General features: G+C 35.4%; 1 protein-coding gene across 16 annotated transcripts in view; it reads right to left on the reverse strand.

Annotated features, from left to right (window-relative positions):
- Positions 1-13,812, reverse strand: part of KHDRBS2 (KH RNA binding domain containing, signal transduction associated 2) — a 610,124-nt gene that overhangs the window by 297,328 nt on the left and 298,984 nt on the right. For all 16 annotated transcript variants that reach the window (XM_045057696.1, XM_045057693.1, XM_045057697.1 and 13 more), the window contains exon 4: positions 12,875-13,021. In XM_045057696.1, coding sequence (XP_044913631.1) covers positions 12,875-13,021 — 147 coding nt within the window. The remainder of the gene's footprint in view (positions 1-12,874; positions 13,022-13,812) is intronic.

Here is a 13,812-nt window from a genome sequence, read left to right on the forward strand (position 1 = left end):
GAATATTCTCAACGGGAATCAATATATTTCCATTGCAGTTTGCTGAACATGAAATGAGATCAGTTAATCAAAGAAGAGTAATTCAAAATAAGCTTACATTGTATCTTATGTAGCTGCAAAATAAGCTATTTGAGAAGTAAAAACTAATTGCTAGAACAGAAGTTGAAGATAATTTCAGAAATACATGATTTTGCAAAAACTGTAAGTTTTAGAATATGCTATTCTCTACTTTTTTCTTGTTGCATTTAAACAATATTCATTACGAAATAGACTCTTTAACTGTGGGTCACCAACACCTTCAAGAAACTAATGAAAACACTCTCTTTCTCTTTCTTCATACACCCTTCACCTCAGACCCCTGTCCCAATTCTCTCTTTTGGACTCTCTTGGTCTCACTGAATAACCGACTCTTGTCTGTATGGTAGTATTCCTTGTATGCAATTGATTTTCCTTTTTTTTTTTTTAAAATTGAGATCAACTGGAATATAACATTGTATAAGTTTCAGGTATACAACACTGTAATTTGATAAATGTATATACTGCAAAGTGATCACTACCACAGGTGTAATTACCACCCATCACCATACAATTGGCCCCCTTCACACATTTTTCCCACCTAACAACATCCTTCCCCTCTGGTAACAATCTGTTCTGTGAGTTTTTGTATTGTTTTGTTTGCTTATCTGTTTTGTTTTCCAGATTCCACATATGAGTGAAATCCTCTGGTATTTGTCTTTTTCCATCTGACTTATTTCAGCTAACACCATACACTCCAGGTCCACCCAGGTTGTTGCAAAAGGCAAAATTTCATCCTTCTTTATAGCTGAGTAGTACTCCATTATATATAAATATAATACATTCCCTTTATCCATTCATTGATGAATGAACACTGCAGTTGTTTCTGTGTCTTGGCTATTGTAAATAATGCTGCAATAAACATAGAGATGCATATATCTCTTCCAATTAGTATTTTCACATTCTTTAGATAAATTCTCAGAAGTGGAATAACAGCATCATATGGTAGATCTGTTCTTAATATTTTCAGAAATCTCCATACTGTTTTCCATATGGACTATACTAATTTACATTCCCACTAACAGTGCATGAAGGTTCTCTGTTCTCCACATCCTCTCCAAAAGTTGTTATTTCTTGTCTGTTTGATAAGTCATTCTAACAGGTGTCAGGTTGTATCTCATTATGGTTTTAATTTGAATTTCCTAACAATTAGTGATGTTTAACATCTTTTAATGTGCCTTTTGACTATCTGTATGTCTTCTTTGGAAAAATGTCTATTCGGATCCTCTGTCCATTTTTTGATATGGTTGTTTGTTTGTTTTTTGTTGTTGAGTTATATGAGTTCCTCATATACTTTGGAGATCAGTTCCTTATAAGATATATGACTTGCAAATATTTTCTCCCATTTAATAGGTTGTCTTTTCATTTTGCTTTTTCATTTTGATAGTTTCCTTTGCTGTGCATAAGTTTTTTAGTTTGAAATAGTGCCATTCATTTACTTTCACATCTGTTTGCCTTGCCTTTGGAGTCAGATCCACAAACATGTTGCTTAGACTGATGTCAAGAAGCTTACCACTTCTTCTAGGAATTTATGTATATTGGTCTTACATTCAAGTCTTTAATCCATTTTGAGTTAATTTTTGAATATGATGTAAGACAGTGGCCAATTTTCATTCTTTTGCATATAACTGTCCAGTTTTCTCAGCCCCATTTATTAAAGAGATTGCCCTTTCACCATTTGATGTTCTTGGCTCCTTTGTTGTAAATTAATTGTTCATATGTTTGTGGTTTGTTTGTTTTTCAGGAATCTCAATTCTATTCCACTTATCTACCTGTTTTTATGCCAATACCATACTATTTTGATTACTATAGCTTTGTAGTATAGTTTGAAATCAGGGAGTGTGATACCTCTAGCTTTGTTATTCTTTTTCAAGATTGCTTTGGGTATTGGAATCTTCTGCAGCTCCATACAAATTTTAAAATTCTTTTTTCGACTTCTGTGAAAAATGCAGTTGGAATTTTGACAGAGATTGCATTGAATTTGTAGATTGCTTTAGGTAGTATGAACATTTTAACAATATTAATTCATCCAATATATGAGCACAGAATATCTTTCCATTTATTATGTCTTCAATTTATCTCATCTGTGTCCTAGAGTTTTCAGTACAGATATTTCACCTCCTTGGTTAAATTTATTCTTAGGTACTTATTCTTTATAATGCAACTGTCAGTAGACTTGCTTTCATAATTTCTCTTTCTTATAGCTTGTTATTAGTATATATAATTATATACACTATTATAAATATATATTATACATAGACACTATTATATATATTATATTTATAACTATATACATGTAATTATATAATAGCTTATTATTAGTGTATATTGGTTTTTTATCCTACAACTTTGCTGAATTCATTTATTAGTTCTAACATTTGTTTTTTTTTTTTTTTGGTGAAGACTTTAGGGTTGTCTATATACAGTACCATGTCATTTGCAAATAGTGAGTTTTTCCTTTCCTTTCTGCTTTGGATGACTTTTATTTCACTTTCCTGTCTTATTCCTGTGGCTAGGTCTTCCAATACTATGTTGAATAGAAGTGGCAAGAACAGGCATCCTTGTCTTATTCCTCATGTTCAAGGAAAAACGGTCAGTTTTTCACCAGAGTATGATGTTAGCTGTGGATATGTCATATATGGCCTATATTATGTTTAGGAAGTTTGCCTCTATACCCATTTGTTAAGAGTTTTTATCATAAATGGATATTGAATTTTGTCAAATTCTCTTTCTGCATCTACTGAGATTGTCATATGATTTTTATCTTTTTTTGTTGTTGTTAACATGAAATATCACACTAATTGATTTACAGATGTCAAACCACCCTTGCATCCCTAGAATAAATCCCCTTTGATCATGGTGTATGATCCCTTTAATGTACTGCTGAATTAGGTTTGCTAATATTTTGCTGAGGATTTTCACATCTATGTTCATCAGGGATACTGGCCTGTAATTTTCTTTCTTTCTTCTTCTTTGTGTGTGTGTGTGTGTGTGTGTGTGTGTGTGTGTGTGTCCTTGTCTAGTTTGGTATCAGAGTAATGCTGGCCTCAAAACTTGGATTTAGAGGCATTGTTTTCTCCTCAATTTTTTGGAAGAATTTGAGGTAGATAAATATTAAATCTTTGAATGTTGGGTAGAATTCACCAGTGCAACTGTCTGATCTTGGGACTTTTCCTTGTTGAGAAATTTTTGATCGGATTTTATCTCTTTGTTAGAAATTGGCCTATTCGTATTTTTTGTTACTTCATGGTTCAGTCTGGGAGGATTGTGTGTTTCTAGGAATTTATCTATTTGTCTGATTTGTTGGCATATAATTGTAGTAGTTTCTTATGATTCTTTGTACTTCTGTGATAAAGTTGTAACTTTCACATCTGATTTTATTTGAGTCCTCTCTATTTTTACTGGTGAGTGTAACTAAAAGTTTGTCACTTTTGTTTATCTTTTCCAGGAACCATATCTCACAGCAGTATCAGGCTAGAGGAAAGTTCCAAAATGGCGCCTGCCAGTGCCAGCATTAGCAAGTTAGCATGAGATCACAAAAATGGCATATGCTAGTGTCTCTGTCCCAGAGAGAGTTCCAACAAGCTCCTGCTTCGTCAGCAGACACCCCAAGATTAGTAAGTAGTTGTCCTTCACACATGGGACAAGTGCTTATCCAGTTTGCATTTTTATGCTAAGTCCTGGGATGAGTCAGTCTATGTGTGAGCCCTTTAAGAGTGGGTTCTCCATTTCCTACAGTTCTATTGCTTTCTTGGACAACTGCCTGTAGGTTTTGGGGGGCTCATCTGTCCTGAAGAAAATCTAGGGGTGGGAGTGCTTGATGTGGAGCACAGACCTTCACTTCTCAAGGAAAATGTCTGCATTTTTGAGATCTCTCCTAATTGTGGATTGTTATGCCTAGAGTACGATTTTTCCTGGCAAGACTGTGTCTCTGCCTCTCCTATCCATTTTGACACCACCCTTTGTCCTTTGTTGTGGAGGCATCAGTCATCTAGGTTTCAGATATTTTTCTGAGTAAATTATTCCATATGTCGTGATAAATCTGTTGTGTCCATAGGAGACTGTGAGCTCAGGATCTTCCTACACTGTCATCTTGAACCCCTCTTAGGAAACAATTCTCATTTTTTCTTGACTCTAGAATTAACACTTTCTTTTTGATCAACATTGCCTGGTCTGTCATTACTACTGTCCATATTGTCCGTATTATCCAATCTGGTCTCCCATTTTCCATTCTCTCTTAAATACGTCTCCATAATATTTATCTTTTAAATCTTGAAAATAGCTTCCATAAATTCCACAGGGGCAGTGACTGATGTGAGACAAATTCCTAGAATCATGCCTAGCATATATTTGACGTTCAAAAATATTTGTTGAATTGTATTTAAACAAACCTTCTGCCTTGCATTGATTAGACCATTGATATTACTTATTTATACTCTTCAGCTAAAAATTATATACTTTATTTAACAGATTCTGATTTTTGAGCTACTTTTCTCCCTGGATTTTTTTTTTGTACCAAATTCTTCAATAGTCACGAGTCTTTTAAAGTTGTTGCCATCTATAAAAGTATTTGCAGGTCAGTGTTGGCATATGTTTGTTATGTACCTGTGTACAAATGTAGGATTAACATTCAGTAAATGTTCTGAATATAATATAAAATTTTTATTTGATCGTCTACAAATTTCCTTATACTAATAAGAATCAGATGAAGTTAAGAGGTAAAGATTTTTTGCCTTGGAGATTAAACCTGTATCCTTAGGAATCACATATCTTTAATAACACAAATAAGCTTAGGAATGTTGCTAAGCCTTCATGTTAATGACTAAACTTGGAATTGCAAAAGCAATTATTGTGATTTAATGTCAGTTAATGGGGAAGGAGTAAATCATCAAGTTGAAACCAAGGTGATGATAGAAACAAGAGAAGAATGCAGGGCATTTAAAAAATAATAAACACTCCTAAAAACAATGGGTTTGGAGAATTCAGATCCCTGACATCAAATGAGACCAGAAATAATTAGTGACAAATTGTTTCTTAAGATAAAAAGGAGATGATCACATCCTACCCTAGATTCATAAAGTGAACATTTGATTATTTGTATCATGAAGAGTAAGAAGATACTTGTATTAGGGTTTGCGGAAAATCAAACTCAAATAATTATCCACTCTTCTTTTTATCTGTCTTTCAGTTTATGCCAATCAATTAGCAATAGTAAAGTGGCCCTGGTTTCAGCAACAACAATAATAAACTGTGTTATTACAATGTTATTCTTATTAATTATATGTTATTATAATTAATGTTATAATTACATAATAAAAATTATTAGTTCTGTTCTAAGAACAAGTAATAATTTTAATTATTTTCTAAGTCATAGGTCTGTATTATCTATTACAACTTAGCAGATAAGGAGAAATACTTAATGTTAGATGATTATAAATTTCTCCAAATATAATCAGAATATGATCCTAGTACTACAGCAATACAGGAAACATTTTGTGGGATTCAAGGAATTTAACAAAAATCCCCTACCCCTGGACAAGCAGAGCAAGACTAACTCCATTTTCTGCTACACCCACCATCTCATGTATAACCCCCACATGACCTACTTATTGCTTAAGACACTCCCCCACCCTAGTCAAGCCGCTGAGCACACCCTTACTGGAAACTGGCTCATTTAGGAATGCAGAACCCCTAACCGCCAAAGAATGTAAACCCCGCCTTTTGCTCGCCAAACTTGCCAGCCAATTCTGACCAGAGTGATAGGCTAGTTCAAACAGTTACTATAGGGTAAATTGTAATTCAATTGGCCACCTGCGTGTGGACTGGCATGACTATGCAACTTTCTGTGTGTGTTACAATCTCATTGGCCACTTGCCCCTATAAAACTGCTACACCTTTTAACCTAGGGGTCCAAGTCCCTGCTCCGCTGTGTCGGGTATACTTGGGCCCAAGCTCGAGCTTGCAAATAAACCCTCATGCGTTTGCATCAGTATCAGCTCCTTGGTGGTCTCTTGGATTCGAAATCGGGGGCATTACAATTTCTGAGCAAATAATAATTACATAAATACATGTGGCTTTGTGCTTAGTGCTATCAGTTGCCACACTATTATGAGAGAGAAAAGAGAATTAACTGGTTTTGAAGAGAGTAATTTGAGGAACCTCTTGACAACATTTTAACAACCACCATAACAATGAAGAAATGATACCCAGGTGTGGACTCTGTTTCCTTCTCTGCATTGAATTCTATTTTTTTATTCCCTTACTGATCATTATCTTGCCTATAGGATGTTGTTGCTATACAAGCTGAACTGCTGTCATCAGCCAGGCAAAATGTAGCTGCCATCCCCCACCTTGTCTATAGGTCTTGCCAACTACCAAAGGTACTTTTGTTGACTGGTGGGTTTTTAGTTAATGCATCATTTTCCCTACATATTCACTTGTATAAAAGACTGTGACCCAATTACCACTTTTTATCACATTATAACATGCATTTCAGGGACACATTCTTAGGTTTATAATCTTTCAAAATTTTATAAATTTTTTTTCAATGCATGAAAGTTTTAGATATTCTATCTCCTAGACTGAAAAATGCCCTGCTTTTCTTTTCTTTTCTATTTTCCTTTTATTTGCTTTCCTGTATGATTGTTAATATTAAGCAATCCGTGCCATTTTCCCATGTCAGAGCTAGGATTATAGTCTTTGAGGAAGAGAAGGCAAGAATATCCTCTCTTTGCTTTTACTACAAAGAGGGAAAGAATTTACTTTTCCTCCATAGTCACATTCTTGAGAGGTTTCCTACACAGGTTTCTAATCTCAAACCATAAATGATAATTGCCCCATTTTGAGAATCACTACTGTCATCAAGACATACATCCAATCTGATGCAGGAAAGAAATAACCTGGAATGATGCATTTTTTTCTATGTTGAATTGTTTTAATATATTCTATTCTTTACTAATGTACAATATAATGTAGTCTATGTTGTAGTCTATTCTATCTATCTTTATATATATATATATATATATATGTGCATATATATATGTATGTATAATGCTTTTTCTTTAAATGATACAAATTTCTAATAATGATCATTAAAGGCATATTCCAGGTATGACAAATACTTTTCAAATTCTGTCAGCTCTGTTAATATTATAGTGATGTTTAGCATACTGCACTGAGAAAGATTCTGAGGCCATGACCAGGCTTGGTAGAAATGAATATTGTGATCTCTTAATTCTGTCAACAACTAACTCTTGAGCTGGTAACAAAGTAATCTTTTTGTTACCTGTGACACAAATCTAATTTCCTGTTTGTGTGGAAACCCATCCTTTCATCTCTTCTATGAAAGAATGGGGGCACCTGGGTAGCTTGATCAGTTGAGCTTCCAACTTTGGCTCAGGTCATGGTCTCACAGGTCATGAGTTCAAGCCCCACTTTGGGCTCAATGCTGTCAGTGCAGAGCCTGCTTGGGATTCTCTCTCTTTCCCTCTCTCACTGCCCCTCTCCTGCTCTGGTGTGTTCTTTCTCTCTCTTTCTCTCAAAATAAATAAACATCAAAAAACCCCCAAAAAACAAAATATGAATGAATAAACTCACATTCAATGAGCAGAATTTGCTGAAACTTCATAAATTCTAATTATGAGACAATGTACTATGCTTCAATCACAAGTTGATTATTAAGCACAAGTAAAACTTCCTAATTCAACTTATTTGAAGGTGATTTAACTTGAAGGTGATTTAATTTGAAGGTGATTTAGGAAAATGAAATACAGCATCATTATTTTAAGGAAATCTGATGACTAGGGTTGGAAAAAGGGAAGTTGAATCCAAGGATAACAGGGGGTCTCATTTGCAAACTACAATGTAAATGTTGTCCCCTAGCATTGGGCAAGGCACAACCATATGTGGCAGTCTTAGTGCCTGAACATAAAAGAAAGTACTACTACTACTACTACTACTAATAAGGACAATATTTGTTTACCCCTTTATACACTATAGGGGAAGAGAAGGGCATTAACATTATTGAAACATATATTAGTTTAGGATTTTATATGCTTTTTGTCACTATTTGTCAATCAATTTAATTTGCCTAATCTGTATTTGTAAGAAAAATTAGCAATAGATGAAAAATTTAATAGAGTATCTGCTCAAAGTATTAGAGACTTAAAATTAGGAAAATGCAATTTATTGATGTTTTATTGACCTGCCTCTCAACTTGTTTTGATAAGACTAGTAACTAGATGGAAATCAAAAAGTTAGAAATTTTCTCCCAAGGTAATAATAATTATTTTGCCTTTTAACAATTCATTTAAAGTACTAAAACTCTGTTGCTTTACAACATCTTACAACATGCAGACATTTCATGAGGAGTTGTATGTTCTCAAGTCAGCAGTCTTGGACAATTACAACCTCTGGATATAGGGCACACTGGGTAAATGTTGGGGTGGGGGGTACCTGGGTGGCTCAGTCAGTTGAGTGTTTGACTCTTGATTTTGGCTCAGGTCATGATCTCAGGGTCGTGCGATCGAGCCTTGTGTCAGGCTCTGCAATGAGCGCGGAATCTGCTTGAGATTCTCTCTCCCTCTCTCTCTGCCCCTCCTCTACTCATTCCCTCTCTCTCTCTCTCTCTCTCTCTCTCTCTCTCTCTCTCAAAATAAAAAAAAGAAAAGAAATGTTGGGGTGGGGGAGGAATATAAAAACTCCGACCATGGAAAGACACTCCATTTCATAAAGGAATTAGATGGCAGTGGGACTCGAGTATCTTAGTCTACATTAGCTTTCTAGGTAGTTCTAGCATGCCTCTGACTGGCTATAATTCTTCACCTCCTATATTGGTAAATTTTAATGTCCTGATATGTTAGCATTTCTGTAGACTTTAATATCAATGTCAAAAGAAACTTGGATCACCAAGTAATTTTTTATAATAACAAAAGAACTGGTTGTTCATGTTTGCCTCCTCTGGTTATGGTGAAGGATGAAGTAGACAGTCGCCATCCTTTGCCTGGTGCTAAGGCAAACAAGGCAAATGGGAAAAATTTATCAAGTAGAAGGACTTTCACTGATTGTAAAATCTGCTAATACAACATTGAGAGATATCAGAAGAGTTATTTATTTAAAAAAAAAATTTTTAATGTTTATTTTTGAGAGATAGAGACAGAGCATGAGTTGGGGAGGGGCAGAGAGAGAGGGAGACACAGAATCTGAAGCAGGCTCCAGGCTCTGAGCTGTCAGCACAGGGCCCGATGTGGGGCTTGAACCCACAACCTGTGAGATCATGACGTGACCTGAAGTCAGACACTTAACCCGCTGAGTCACCCAGGAGCCCCAGGTTATTTATTTTTTAAAAGCTTATTCATTCCATCATTTATTCACCCATTCACCCTTATAAAAATATTTATGTATTAAAATTGTTTTTTTATTGCCAAGTAGTATTCTATTATATATATAAACCACATCTTCTTTATCCATTCGTCAGTTGATAGACATTTAGGCTCTTTCCATACTTTGGCTATTGTTGTTATGCTAAATGAAATAAGTCAGTCAGAGAAAGACAGATACCATATATTTTCACTCATAGGTGGATCTTGAGAAACTTAACAGAAGACCATGGGGGAGTGGAAGGGGGAAAAAAGTTACAGAGAGGGAGGGAGGCAAACCATAAAAGACCCTTGGATACTGAGAATAAACTGAATGTTGATGGGGGGTGGGGAAGAGGGGAAAGTGGGTGATGGGCATTGAGGAGGGCATTTGTTGGGGTGAGCACTGGGTGTTGTATGAAAACCAATTTGTCAATAAATTATATTAAAAAATAAAAATAAAATAAAAATTTAAGTTTATTCATTTATTTTTGAAAAAGACAGAGACAGCACAAGTTGGGGGGGCAGACAGAGGGAGAGAGAGAATCACACTGTCAGCACAGAGACCAATGTGGGGCTTGAACTCACGAGCCTTGAGATCATGACCTGAGCAGAAACCAAGATGCTTAGCCCACTGAGCCACCCAGGCACCTCTAAAAAATATTTATTTATTTTCCACATGCCTGGCATTGTTCAAAATAAGAGAATAAAGCAGTGAAACTAGACAATATCTGCCCTAATGACATTTATATTTTAGCAGGAAAACCAATAATAAACAAATAAGTAATATATATGTGTGTGTGTGTGTGTATATATAATATATGTATTATATATAATAGTTTATAAGAGCTATGAGGAAAATAAGTAGGCAAAGAGAGCTACAACATAACAAAACAGTGAATTGCACTGTTAAATCAGGCAGCCAGTGGTATTGTGAACAAAATATAATAGGACTGTCCAAATGTAGGGAGGTTACTTTGGACCATGTGGTCAGGAAAGAATTTCCTGCATTGCTAACTTGTGAGCTGAGATCTGAATGACAGGCGTGTCAGTATTCTGGAGAAGAATCTTGAAAGGCCTTAGTGAGGAGTGACCCTGGAGAGCCTGGAATACAGGATGAACAGAAGCCAGCATATCTGGAGCACAGAAAGTGAGCAGCTGGACAGGCAGAGATAAAATCCCAGAGACAGGCAGGAACAGGTCCCGCTAGCCAATGTGAGATTTTTGGTCTTCATCTGGATGTGTACAGAGAGAGAATCTTAATTGTGAGGTACTATTCCCCCAACCTGACCTAAATAGCTATTTATATCTGCATCACTGCTGGTGCCTATTAATCAGCCATTCCATCAGTCAGACTCTCAAACAAATAATTGTTGTGCCATGCACAATGCTGAATGATGGGAATACAAGACGGACACTGCCAGCCCTGCCCTCATGGAGTATATATTTCAGTGGATAAGTTATAAATGAAATGATTACAGGTATCACAAGGTTGAAAAGGTAAGTGAGATGTAATACTGGCTTTTATAGTAAAATAGGGTTAACCTAGTCTACAACTTAGGACCTATATATATGTAGCAATGAAATAGCATTTCATCTTATATATCTCATCAAATTTCTACATATAACTTCAAATTTCTACATATAAGTTCAAAAAGTTATCCCAAGATTCTACCTACTACAACACAACAGATTGAAAACATCCATTTATATAGTGCTTGATAATTTTCTGTCCTTTCATATGCATTACCCATTTAATATTCATAAAAACTGTGATAGAGGTCAATCACTTATAATTATCTTTTTTTATTTTTTACTTTTTTATTATTTTTTTAATGTTTATTTATTTTTGAGAGAGACAGAGACAGAGACAGAGCTTGAGTGGGGTAGGGGCAGAGAGAGAGGGAGACACAGAATCCTAAGCAGGCTCCAGGCTCTGAGCTGTCAGCATAGATCCCGATGCAGGTCTCAAACCCACGGATGGTGAGATCATGACCTGAGCCGAAGTTGGACGCCCAACCGACTGAGCCACCCAGGTGCCCCTATCTTCTTTTTAAAGATGAATAAGCTGAAGCTATGAGAATTGAAATTATCTGTCTATAGGCATGAAATGAGTTAGTAATATCGGTAGTCTTAGCCTTTTCCTACACCACCTATATCACTAGAGGTCTGATCTGAGCTAAATATAGGAAAGTCGTGTACCCAACAGCTAGGCATTTAGTTTGGAGGCAAATGGAAGAGAGAATATAGCATCCTTATGATTATGAAATATGGGATCTGTTTAGGAAGGTGTTTTGATAAGCACCAGATAATAAATTGCGCAGAAATTCTGTGTGCATATACAGTTAGGGAACAATCAGAGTGGTATGGGATTATTCTATAACCTTGTCTTGAAAGAAATTTTTAAACTGAGCATATAAATACATTATGTGGTTAGATATTGATGTTTTTACATTCTGAAATTCTGTTTTTCTTCTTTTCTTTTCCCATTCTCAAAATCACTGCCAATCAATGGATCTTACCCACCATTTCCTCTGAATTTATTGCTTACTTTAGAAATCTACAGTGTTCCTTCATTGAACAGATTAATCTTAGCTACTGTCTTCTTCCTCTGCCAAAGACTTCTGCCCAGGCACTCCAGAAAACTTTACTCAGCATTCTCTTCCAATTATCCTATTCCCAGCTCTAAGCCTGATGCCAAGATTTCTATTTGAATGACCTCTTCCTAGAATGCTAAATTGTCAACCTTTATAAAAGCTTCATTCATTTAACCTTCCTCTATTTCTTAGAAAATCAGTAGAGAATTCTATCCAATGTGCAACCCTGAATTTGCTGCCTTACTAAATGAATGCTCTCTGGTGCTCTCATAGAGCTCAATGAGTTTATTTTCCCAATTTTTGTTTGAGGTCAACAAATGTCTGGCTGTATTAATATTGATTATTTGACATGGTGTTTTATAATGAGTCAGCACCTGGCATAATGTCAGATAAGAATGCATTTGATATTTTCAAATAACATCATTGTCTTGTTACAAATATTACATATTTAATCTCTCCTGTCCCATTACACCTGCTTTCTCTATTAATTAAAAACTGCCAAGAATACATGTCAACTACCAAGTGATTAAGACACAAGAGAAAAGTATACAACTTCAATTATATATATATAATTATGTTAATTGTCTTATTCTTCATAACCATGAACTGGTGTATGGCCTGTGATATACTGAGGACACTGTCAAACCATCATTATGTGATGACAACATGCCAGGTCCTACGCTAAGCATTTGTTGCATTCTATTTTTTTTTTTTTTTTACCTTCTTATCAACTCAACAAATAATTAGTTTGCAGTATGACTTTCTGTCTAGCAAGTCAGTGAATATCAAAGGCACATTTAAAAAAGCTTATGAGAAACAATTTTGCGAAAAAGGAAAGACACTTACAGGAACCAGGAATTTTTTAATCTCTTCCAGTGCATGACTCATTCGTGAATAAGCTTCCCCAGGTGGAGCAAACACTTCAATTAATACATGAAGTTCATCACTCAAGTGGGCATACTTGGCTTCCCCACTCTTCCTTAATTCTTCTTCCTGTGAAAGAGGTTATTTTTAGAAATACAAATCCACCCATTTTGCACTGATTTAACATTTACTTAGAATATGACAAAAGGGAATAATCTAAGCAAATTTTCTGTAAGTAGAAACCCTCTGAGAAATAAAAATCTGGTACATTTAAAGATTTTAAAATCATTTGTGAGTGTCTGAATGATTTTTTTAAAAAAGCTGGCATAATTATCATCTACAATAGGTTTTAATCAGCTAAATGAAAATGCTAAGCCCCTGAAAAGAAGTTACAGAAATGCCATTAATTTTTCAGCGTACAACACTCAGTTGTGGAAGAAAAGGGTTATTTTTGTGTGTGACGAATAAAATTTTCAGAAAATAAACTAAAGATTATAACTGTTCTTTGAGAAAACCAGAACTTTCTAGCCAGTTTTTGAGAAGTGGTGAAAAGGTTACTTGCTCGCCATTAAAGTGTGGAAAACCAAGGTTTATATCCCAGGCTATGTCCCCACTGGCCCAGATTGTCATCTAGCTTCATACTCACATCTTCTCAATTGTTTGCTGCTGCATTTTGGTCAATAGGAGTATATTAAAAGGATGGTGGTTAAGTATTATGTCGGCATTGATTCTGCATGAGCTATGTATCCTCAGCTTAACCAACAACATATTTCTATTAGATCAGATTTTTTCTAGTACTGTACCCAAGCGGTTATTGTATCCCGATTAATACAGCACAGGTGCAGAGCAAATCAGCACACAATTCCATATACTTTGCTAACGTGTGCCGGGTATTTGATGTGTATCATCTCTAATCTCAC

The sequence above is a fragment of the Felis catus genome, chromosome B2, assembly GCF_018350175.1.
Source record: "Felis catus isolate Fca126 chromosome B2, F.catus_Fca126_mat1.0, whole genome shotgun sequence".
Lineage (NCBI taxonomy): Eukaryota > Metazoa > Chordata > Mammalia > Carnivora > Felidae > Felis > Felis catus.